The 12,015-nt window shown below is 37.3% G+C and overlaps 1 protein-coding gene across 1 annotated transcript in view; it reads right to left on the bottom strand.

Annotated features, from left to right (window-relative positions):
* The window catches only part of ush2a (Usher syndrome 2A (autosomal recessive, mild)), a 191,874-nt gene that overhangs the window by 96,854 nt on the left and 83,005 nt on the right, over positions 1 to 12,015 (bottom strand). The window contains 6 exon segments of the mRNA XM_032560862.1: positions 886 to 1,033; positions 2,511 to 2,666; positions 4,483 to 4,630; positions 5,555 to 5,712; positions 9,866 to 10,013; positions 10,099 to 10,261. Of these exon segments, the coding sequence (XP_032416753.1) occupies positions 886 to 1,033; positions 2,511 to 2,666; positions 4,483 to 4,630; positions 5,555 to 5,712; positions 9,866 to 10,013; positions 10,099 to 10,261 (921 nt within the window).

The following is a 12,015-nucleotide window of genomic DNA, read 5'->3' as shown; positions in this document are numbered from 1 at the left end:
ACTTTGGCTTTATTAACATAAAGCTACATAATTTTTTAAGTTTAATCAGTAATACTTTTATAACAAATTTATGTCAGATCAGAATTTCTTAGTTAATGTCAAGTTGTCATAGCAAAGACATTTTGAATAATGTCAACTTTGTATTAAACGTGTCATGATTTACCGAATGGCACTTTATGACAACAGTCATAAATATTCATGAAGACTTACTCATGTTCATGACAGGTGTTATGTCATGTTTATGTCGGTGTCATGACAGTCTTATTCACAGCCCGTCAAATAAAGTGTTACCTTGAACTCTAATACCCTGCAAAGGCAACAGATTTTTAGTTATAGAGCAATTTGGGGGTGGGAAATGGTGGAATAAAAAACAATGTCATAAAATTGCAATTGACATATCGGCAGCAACTGCGTGATGCTATCTGACCAACATGAACCAAACTCTCTTGAGGCATGTTTCCTACAATTTGTTCAATCAATTTTATGAAAACCTAATGCTGTTTTGAAAGCAAAAGGTGATCCAATCCAATAGAACCAATCCAGCCCCATTAAAGTGGCCAGTGAGAACATATACCGAGTTTTAGCTTATACTGTTTATCTCATAAAATATTGACACAAATTCACCTAAAAGCATCACATGGCCAAGGTGGTATGAACATACCTAATGCCTGTCGATGCATATTTAACACATATTGAGAGTCACATTTTTAGCACTTTGCTGGCATCTGGTGGACAGAAACACCCATAATTATGCTTAATTAAATCAATTAATTAATTTTAACTGGATAGTAATATTAAGAAATTAATAACTTCCCTCCTAAGTTTAAATTATGGGTCCATATTTGTTTTCTCAGTCATCTGTTTCAGAATTTCAGGTTCTGTTACCTTATGATTGAGCTCTGTGGAGACGTTCTCATGTGCAAGCTGTACAGGAGTGGGCCAGGCGCGTTGGAGTTGACAGGTGCAGACCATGACACGTTTAGACTGGTGTTGGTTGCACTGACTAAAGTCAGAGGTGACAATCCATCTGGGGCTAAAAAACATTTTTTGGAAGGTGAAAGAGAATTTATGTTTACCAACACAACAACAAAAAAGTAAGAATAAGAAAAGATCAGTAATTAAGAAAACCATAGTTTGATCACTGCTGACTGTGTGATCTGAGGGCTCTCTGATGCAGAAAGTGACCCTCCAATCAAATATAACTCTTCTGCTGCAACAGGACTGATTGCTGAAGACGTCTTACTGCGAAAGTCCGATTGCAAAGACGGATCACACATGAACACAAAAAATGTGGAAAAACACAACTGTAGCTGACCAGCATAAACGATACTTTTAATGCAAATGAAACTACAAAAAAGCAGAGAAAATACTAACGGCCACCAATTACAAAAGAATTATTTAAAAACTACCTAAGAGATCAAATAAAAAACAGAAAAAAAGTTGATTTTACATTTAGACATACAACATTTTTATTTACTTTCTCTTTTTAAGAAATTGGACTTCAGATTTAATTTGTACCTCAGCTGATGCTGATCTTGTAGATAAAGAATTACTGCGGCTTTGCAAGCGTAATCTTTTTAAATGTACTGTATCTTTGTTCAGGTTGTTTTTTTAACATGTTTTTACAGCAGAAGAAGTATTTGATATTTCTAATGTATTCCATTTGGCACTCTGTCTTTTCAAGAGAGATCCACGTGCAGATGAATGTTCATTCCTTCAATGTCCTCCTTTATTTCATTAAGAGTTGTGTTTCTTGCCTCACTCACATAAACACACAAATCTGCACACATAACACAAAATATCCACACACACACTCACACACCCCCGCACGCACGCACACAGTTGAGCCTGTGTCTTTCTCATGCTGTGTTAGCAGGTACAATATCAGAGGTGTCACTAATCGTTTTAAACTATGCACTTTTATGTTCACTTCTTTCTCTCTGCTCTCCTCCTACTCTGCTCTTCTGTCTCTTGCTCGGCTATCTTCTCTCTGTTCTTTCGTGAAACAAGGACGCATCAAGACAGTTTGCCTTAAAGAAGTCTAAAGAGATGCCAGAGGCACAGAGGTAAAAAGAGAGATGGAAAGAGAGGAAACGTCTTGTATTTAAAATTTATACTTTCTTATGCCTTTGTTTTGAACTTGAACAGCAGAACTTTCCTAAGCCTGTCTTTTGTTGTTTCCTGACCAACACATAGGAGGAGAAAAGGGTGAATTCAGTGTTTTTAGCAGGATAGCTAACTACATATTTACAGATTAGTTTTTTCTTAGATTACACTTCTGAATAAACATTTATAAATCTGTACACTCTTTTGTGCAATCTGTGTCATCCTGCATGCATTTTCTAACAGTTTTCTATAGCATCTCTATTACATTTTATGCTTTTTAGCATTTGATGGAATACAAATTCAAAACAATCGAGTGAATTTATTCAATCATCTCTTCAAAGATTTGCATTAAATTTCCATTCACTCTGTTTGGTAATGTGCTGAGGTTCCCAGACAGTGCGTACCTGCTGGGGGTGTCGTGACAATGAGTGGCAGGCTTTCAACACACCCCTGTGTGTTACATCCTCTGATCCAGAAACTGTAGTTTGTGTAAGGCTGTAGGTCAGACACAGACAACCAAATGCCTGCTGCTGATCCTCCATCTAACACACCATGACCATCTAACGGATGACAAACACAGAAACAGAGACCTCTATATATAAAGGAAAGAAAAACAGCAATATTGTGCATTTGCTATTTTAAATATATGTGTTTTTTCTTCTAAATGCAGACCCATAACATAAAGCATCACACAATTTAATGACAAATTGGGAGAATAACACAATCACTGAGACTCATTTTACTAAATTAAAAGTAAAAGAAAACTCTGTGAATCTCTTCAAAATACCTGAGTGGACACAAATACTTAATCATTCAGGTCTATATAAACCAGTGGAGGAAGTTTACTTCAAAGAAACAGCAGCGTTTGCTCAACTAAAACAAGGCAGTGCTCTTCTCCTTCTGCACACTTTTATCCTTTGTCCATTCACTAATGTTGCTTCTTCACTGATCAATACACTGTGTGTCAAATGTAAAACCTATTTACGACTTGACTGTATGTTCTTTGAAATCTTTCAACTTTCAACTCAAATCTTTCAACTTCAACTCAAGTTATATTTTGCCAGAGTCCAGCTTTTTTGTTTATCTACATGAATTTTGTTATTTCCAACACTTCATGCTTTAAATGCAATCATTGCTTCTTTTCTTATATCATGCAAATATTTGTAGTGATATAATGATTGAAATTCGTCTTTGTTGCTTTTACCAGCTTTACATTCCTAGATTGTCGATGACCTAAAGTCACAGGCTATATCAAAAAAATACTTCAAAATATTTTCCGATACTAGTCTGGTTTGATTACTTCTTCTTACACCGTCCTATTTCGTGCCTGACTTTCTAAGTTTCCTTTGTTTGTTGGGAGTGTCTGCATGCATTTGTGTGTACAGCTCAGTCCATCTCGATGCATATTGTTCTGCTCTGCTCTTCTTTGAAAGCTACGACAAAAACACTGAGTGCTTTTGAAACTGGAAATAACATTACTGTGCTCCCAGGCAATCAGCAAATACTGTAGTCCCATGTATCTACACAGAAACAGCATCTGTCAGTTGTTGCTTTTCGTAAGGGTCACATACAGCGCCTCACCAAAGTATTCAAACACCTTTGAACTTGTTCACATTTTATGTTTTAACAACACAACTCAATGTACAGTATATATACAGTATATTTAAATGATATATCAACATGAAGTAGCACACAACTGTGTAGAAAAATCATGAACAATTGAATTTAAAAAAATCTAATAAAACCTGAAAAGTGTGGTGAGCATTTTATATTCTGTCCCAGATAATTAATAAATTTTCCCTTTTTGTAATTTACACTCAGTATGAATTTAGCCATTCTGCAAAGGCTTCAGAGGTTCATTACCACTCTGGGATAAAGTTATAAAGAACCATAAAGCAGGATTAGATTATAAAACAACATCTCAAGCACTGAAAATCTGCACTGCACAATAGATCATTTGGAAATAAAATAAGGCACACTTGCAAATCTACCAAGAGACGACAATGTACCTAAACTGAAAAGCTGAAAAAGAATAGTATTAATCAGAGAAGTAGTCAAGAGGCCCATGGTAACTCTGGAGGAGCTGCAGACAGAGCAACAACTCAGGAACGAGACAAAGTTTAGGCATACACTTTTAGTAATGCAGTAATCTATTGATTATTCTGACAACCAATCGAGTAATTGAATAAAAAATTTGATCACGTAAAATATTGGTAAACACTGCCATAGCAGTATTATTAATATCAGAGATCAGCCCAAATTTTGGTAATTGTATTTTTTTAACATTAACATAACATTAGATTTCATTTAATTTGTTTGTGAAAACATAAAATATACCCAGAATGAAGAGAGATACTGTTAGCCTTCAGGTGTCACCTTTGCTTTTGTAGTAAAGTGTGTAGCGGAGGTTTCCATTTGCTCGAGGAGGAGCAGTCCAGCGGGCTCTGAGAGATCTGGAGCTTTGATTGGTCAACTCCAGCAGCATAGGGCCTTCTGGAGCCATCTCTAATGTATGTGACTCCACCTCATTAAAAGAAATAATAAATAAAAGCATAGTTAGACCAGATGTGTACACTCTCTGCACATACAAACTATACAAGTAAAGGTTATAGACAAAATAACTTGCTTCGTCACCTGGTTTACCTGTGATGTTCTAACAAATACTCTCTTAAATGCCATAAGCTGCTGGTCTGCATTAACTCAGTCTTTAGCTTTTTTATTTTGTAATCTTTTGTTCTTGCTCATCATTCTGACTCTCTATTCCATCATTCTCATTTACATCTTATTCTCAACACCTTCATTCTCAATTTCTTTTCACACTCTCACAGACTCTCTCTAGATTACCCCCTTTCTATACTACTCTCCTGTTCTGCAGTGTCAGCTATTTCTTCTGGTGTTTGACAAATTGTGGCATCCGTATCGGAAATATGCCTTAAAATCTGGCCTGTCGTCAGAGACGTTGCTGAGAATGGAGTGGCATTTCCCACCAAATGTCACAGTCGCCACGCAACCCTCGTTATTGAGCTGAGAGAATCGATCACCTTTATGAGGCACAGTGACACACTGGCACACACATTCACTTTGTAGATGTCTAAGTGGAGTCCTCCATGGTCTATCTATGTTTTTCTTTCTCTTATAGCAATATTCTGCTCTCTGGAAATCTGCTTTGCTGTATTAGCAGTTTCAATTCACCATCTGATGGAAGATTATTCAGCACGTTTATGGCACGTTCCCTGCTCTAAATAGAAGCTGTTGGTGGAAAAGCTGTACGAAATATTGTAGAACTGGACTTTTATGAGCTCTATAAGTCTGGTGAATAAAACAAACACTTAAAAGAATTCAAAAAGGGACTAAGTCAAACCCAATCCCTTATTGCAATTACTTGCAGAAAAAAATGTTTTTTAATGTTCGGCCCCTGAGTAGGTTTATAAATAAATGATTCACTGACCAGTGGTCCTTTGCCACAGCCCTGTGCTGTGCAAGCCTGCAGTCTGACTACATGTCGGCTCCATGGAGAAAGTCCTTCCACTATGAAGAACCTCTGAGAGGAACTGGAGTTGAAAACAAGGACTCCATCCATCCAAAGACCATAGCTTGTTATAACACCTGTCAAAAGAGCATATCTTGTTACAAAATGCAAGAAAAAAAGGGAAAAAGCAACAGCAAACATTTAATGCCACTAAATGCACCTTGGTCATGTTTGAATAAAGTCTAGTTTAGAAGTTTATTTTGGTATGCAGTTCTCTTGAGCTGTTGGCTCCTTCCATCCTTCTGTCATTCTGCCAGGAATCAAGTCAAGAATGGTTTAATGGAGTAATGGAGTAACAGATCCCAGTGGGAAACCAAGATTCCTTACATTTCATTATGGGGGAACAAAGGCACGTCCAAGTGAGATTTGCAGGTGGAACTCTCAAAGGGAGTTGATCAGGAGAAATCCTTGCCAAATGGCTAAAATATCTTCAATAACTCCTTTCAGTTTGGAAGAGGAGTGATTCTACTCCAAGCTCCATTTAGATGAAAGCACTTGTCACTTTATCTATGAGCAACCCTATGGAAAAAGCCAATGACAGCTTCTACTGACCAGGATCTTTTTTCTGTCAAGATGTGTGTCTTATGAGTGTGGATGAAGGTTTGAATGTAGAACCCTACATTTCTACATTCGAACCTTCAAAAAGAGTATTACTTTTTGACTAGGCTCTTTCTTCAGCATTGCTCCAAATTACTGAGAACAAAGACTGAATCTCTGTCTTCTGAGCACCCAGAATGGGACCCACAACCGGGTCTATTAATGGTTGAGACATTACTGAACTCCCTAATTAAGATACAGGCTAAGCAACACATGCTGTTGGTCTTTCTTACTCACAGGATGAGAGAAATCCTTCAAAGTTTTGACCATAACAGACCAGTTTTACAACAGTTTTGTTTCCCTAACAGAGTGTCTGGCCACTGAAGGCAGACATACGTCTGGTAGACATTGAGCACACATGCAGTCACATCAGTTTCCCACAGTCAGAAACATATCACCAGAACAATTGCTTACATGCATGCAGTTTGGATAATCAATTGGCATAAACCACTCCTCTCATTTGGATTACAATTTCAATCTGATTGAGCTGAACCCAATCAGAATCTTCCACTTAGGGTGTTTACATGACTCATTTTAATTCCAATCGGTTGCTTATTCTGAGTACTTATTCCCATTTAAATGTGCTATATAAAGACTACAAACAGAGCTAGTGACAGAGGCAAGAAAAGGCAAAGTTCACTGGGAACGATCTTAATTTTATGGTGAGGATGCAGCGATAGCTCTTGCTTTGGGCACAAGAGCCAGATCCTCATTTAAAGCATTCTCACCCAAAACACCAGCAACAAAATCCCCAGGGGACAAAGATGTAAACCTTGTCCCAATACACACCAGGCAAAGAAATTCCTGTCATCTTTCCAACAGTTCTGCAATGGTAAAAGTCTGCTCCCTTGTTCCACAGCCAGCATAAAAGCCACACTGCTTCTCCTGAACCCAAGTTTTAAAGGTTTCCATCTTATTTCCAGCAAAATAAAGTAGGTGCTCTGGGGCAGGCTAATAACAGTGACCTTTCCGTGGTTGGAAAACTTTTCCTAAGATTGGGACCACCTCCCTCGTCTGCCACTTCACATAAAAAAAAGACAAGCATAAATATTAACGCAGCAAAGTTGACATTATAATCAGGATAATCACATTTGAACATGTTTTAGTGATTAATTAACCTGTGACTAAAAAAACTACATACAAGACAATGGGTGCTTTGTTTTTAACATGTAACATTGTTTAATTCGGCTGTCCTTGATTAAATAAACTGGAGCTGAATTATGAATCAAAAAGATGTTTATTTTACACATTTTACTAAATCATCTTATTCAATTGACTCCATTTTCTCCTCCTTAAATCTCTATGTTGCCATCATACGTCTAAAACATCTATAAATTGTTTTAATTTTAACATGCTAGTTATAATCCATTTAGTTGGAACTATATTCCTAAAAGACATCCATAGGCAGTTTCCGTAGTTTCATTGGTCACTTTTACTGTATGGCAGTGTCCAGACTGTAAAGAATAAAAAGTGAAAACTTGGCTTTGCAATGATGCAAAATGCATTCTGGTTCACTGAGTATGCAAATGAAAACTGACTTACAGGCTCCAGGCCTGCCAGTCAGTGTGTCCTACAGATGAAAACAGTACTGAAATGACAATTGTAACCAAAGGCGCTACACAGGATGAAGACCCAGAGAAGGACAGTGGTACAAAATTGAACACACACACACACACACCCCCGCACAAATGACTGTGTAAATAGGTGTGAAGACACAAACACATTCACAGACACACATCAATATACTCAGTTGAAAAAGATCCACACATTTAATAAGAACCCATATCTCAAACACACAATTACGTGACATTACATCCACCTAATAAAAGAATGAAACAGTACGAAGCCAAATGTGCCTTTCCTTAATAAAAATGCATACAGTAGGCTCAAAAGATCAGTGCTAAGAACTAAGGGTCCATTCTACTTTAATCATGTGTGGGTTTTATTATTGCTCAATACAGATATACACACCTATCACGAAAATGAAGACACAAAAACCCTACGGATGCAAGTTATCTGGGAAGCTCTTAATATGGCCAATCACATGCATGTGAGAGTGAATGTGTGCAGGAGCACTGTATGTGCTTGTGTGCGTGAATAAGCCCATATCAGTATAGGCTGTAATAAAGACAGGTTGGGAAATGAAGCAGCGAATGCATAACAGGCTTATTTCCCCTCTTTGTCTGCGTGTTGCCCCGACCTAATCCCCGAGAGGATTATCCCCCACAAATCCCTGCGGAATTGCGGAGAAAGTGTGTGTGAGGGGGTGGGTGGGGGGCAGCGAGAAAATAACACAGGATATCACTCTGTAACCCATCATCATGCCATTTATTAAATAAAAAAAAGTCATTGGAAAATGGAACTGAGTATTTCTTCTTTCTTATTAGGAAAACATAAAGCTTTTTAAGTACAGGATAATACAGTAATCATCTTGCTTGTTATAAAGTCATCAGACGAGGAAAGCTTTAAGCAATTTATCCAGGTTAATGTGCATACATATCACAGGGTTTATGGTGCAAATACCTTAATGTGGGATTAGGCATAAAACACACACACATCTATCGCATCACACACACGTTACTGAATTGCATAAGCATGACATTAGCGTTTGATAATTTGTAGCATCTTCACAAACTTTATGTATAGAGTCTGTTAAATGGGATGGAAAAGACAGTGAAATGCTTAGATGGTTTTTAGCCATTAATCTGATTTACTGAGAGATAGTATTTATTATTAAAGCCCTTTTAAATGTATTATATTGTTATTAGTTGGTATATCACTTGACGTCAACTTTTAATGACTGCTGTGAAGAAGGTATGTTTAATCTCATAACTCAGGCACAAAGAGCCTTATTTCACTTCGCTAAGATTTATAGTTTATTCCACTGATCTTTCTACTCTATAAACAATTATTCATTTCTGACCTACTGCTCTTTTTCAAAGAAATTGTGTTCATTTAGACTCTTTTGACAACTAGGAATTGAGAAAACAACATACAAGTTCTAATTGAACAAAAAATATAGTAAATAAAAAACAATGCTTTGAGCCTATCTAAAATTGCATAAAAAATGTTGTAGCCATTTCAATTCATCTTGCATTTACAGAATGCAAAATGAATGGTAAAAAGTCAAAATAGGATGCCAGACAGTGCAAGTATTTGGGCTTCCAGCCTGCAGTTCTCTCTTCAGTCAAAAGGGAGCACTTTTCATCCACTTAAAGTATCTAGTTGAAGCTCCATCCTCTCGCTCTTGCTCCCATTTAATCCTAATTTCAAACTGTTTGTTTTCCTAACCTTTCTGTGTTTCTGCCCACTTCAGTTCCTCAAAAAGAAGGGGAAGCCCCTCCCAAGGCTCCTTTTTTTCTCCTTACCTGTTTTGTCTTTATCTCAGGTGATTCCTCATACAGACAGATAGCTGTTCTCCTTTTGCACATCTTCACTACTTGTTTTGTCGGAAAAGTTTCAAACTGTTCCAATGTGTCTAAATATATTGATATTGTTATATTGACTGATAACTTTTGTGAGAACTGTGTTTAGCCTAAAAACTGAAAAACTGCCTTCATTCCTCTGTCAACAACTTTGCATATTATATGTATAGTTATCCAGAAAATGAGTGCATGACGCATGTCATCTCACCATTTGGAGTCTCAGGAGGAGTCCAGCTGATGTTGAGTGAATGTGGGGACAGAGGGATGACGAGCGGAGCAGGGACATTCTCTGGGGTACTCTCCTCTGTCTGAATGTGGCTCAGGGGGCTTCTGGTGCACCCACCACCTGTGCAGGCCTGTCAAGCACAAAAACACACATGTGGACACACAAAAATAGAGATACAAAAAGGTTTGAAAATAATTACTATTAGGAGGACTCACAGCCACCATAACGGAATAAAATGTTCCTGGAGTTAGGCTGCGAAGTGTGTGTTCTTCAGCAGGTTCTGAGCTGTTGTAGGCCAGAATGGGCTCTGACCCGTCAGATGACAATAAGACTGAGTAAAACTTCAAAATACCATTTATTTGCGAGGGACGTGACCACCTGGAAAGAGAGCAAAGCAAAAGCAAATACTAAAATTAAATGACACAAGTGCAAGATTTCAGTGAGCCATTTTATAAGATTTATTCTTTGGGATAGAGCTTTTGTATTCGAATTTTCAGTGCTGCTACATTAAACAAGTTAGATGGTTCAGTCAATTTTACTGAGCTTTATGGCTTTAGTTACTTCATATATTATTCCTCTAATAATATTATTTCATATCATTTTCTATTTATTTCATTTTTTGTGTGTACACGTCTAAGTTTTGTTTGTGCCAACAGCTTAACAGAACAATGTAGTGAGTCTGATTGCCTTACTGTGCCAGAACAGTATGGCAGAACATTTTGTAGAACATATTTATTCTACAAAAAAAAGAATGAAAGTATCACAATATTGTTTAATAGGCAGCAACAAAGAGGGGGGCCCACGACAAATCTAAAGAATAACTGATGACACTAATGTATGTATTCATAAATGAAAGAGTTCCCTGAAATGGAGAGAACTACAACACATGGTTCACATTGGTTCAAAACACTGCAGGCCATGAGTGGGCATGGGCCAAAACAAAGTAAACTGCACAAACAAGACCCCAGGCTCAGCAGGTTGAAATATGTTTGTTCTTCATTCAGTGGGTAGAGTACGTTAAAATGTTACTGATGCTTCATAATAATGCCTCTCAATTAAAAATAAAAAGTATGGTGCAGTCAAACTACTCCTTAAAGTACCTACAAACAACTCAAGTATATGTAACTAGTTACTACCCACCTCTGAGAAAATGTATTTTAATAGGCTTGCTGTAAACAATTGTCTTGTTGGCAGAAATTTTTAAGAAAAGGTAAGAAAACAAATTTATGCATTGTTTCTTTTTCATTCTTTTCACTCATCATGCAAATCCACTTATTTTCCTTTTCTACTTATTCAATACTCGTCTTTCTTCCCTACATCGCTATGACTGTTTTCTTATTTCTCCCCTATTTCTGTTTTTCTCACAACAGCTGTAGAGTGGTATTGATCAAGTATGATCTCTCAACCTCTTCCTATTACCAATGTGTGAACAAGGCAAAACACAACCTTCCCACACCTGATGCTATGTTGTTCAAAACATTGTAAGGGTTTAAGATGTAGATGTTCAGCCAGCAGGAACACACTCATGGATGGTAGCTTCCAAGTTTAATTGATCTTTTTTTACCAATTGATTTCTCAATCAGATTTACTCAGTGTAGTCACTGTTTTCTGTTAAATTAATATATATTTTTTTAAATTAATGGCAATATATTTGAACCCCTTTTGAGAGGAGCAAGAGGTGAGCTCCATGTATAAAACTCTGGATGTTGCTATAACTTCTGCCAATGAGTAGTCGACGAATGCTAAGTGCTATTTGCAGCTATGGAGGGATGCAGCGAGGGACAGTTTTTGTTGCAGTCAGTTTACAATGGAGGCTCAGTCTCTCTTATTGAACCAGGTTGTTCCAATGTACTTCACATTCACTTGTGCATTAAATTGAAACGCTGTGTGGTTGTTATGGTAGAGAAGTCCCGACAGTGAGAGGAATGGTTCGCTTCTGTTGATACCACATGGCAATTGAACACAATGAGTCCTTGATCATACTGCCCAACCTTAAATCCAACAAAAGGTGAGCATTTCTGTGCCAAGATGCTATCTGTTTGGATTGAATACTGTCATACCTAAGCTTCCAGAGAGATTAATTATTACATTCTTACACTCAAACATCTGGAACAATGGCAGGTAAGAAAAGG

This window comes from Xiphophorus hellerii, chromosome 4 (genome assembly GCF_003331165.1).
Source record: "Xiphophorus hellerii strain 12219 chromosome 4, Xiphophorus_hellerii-4.1, whole genome shotgun sequence".
In the NCBI taxonomy this organism is placed as follows: domain Eukaryota; kingdom Metazoa; phylum Chordata; class Actinopteri; order Cyprinodontiformes; family Poeciliidae; genus Xiphophorus; species Xiphophorus hellerii.
This window is presented reverse-complemented; position numbering and strand designations above follow the sequence as displayed.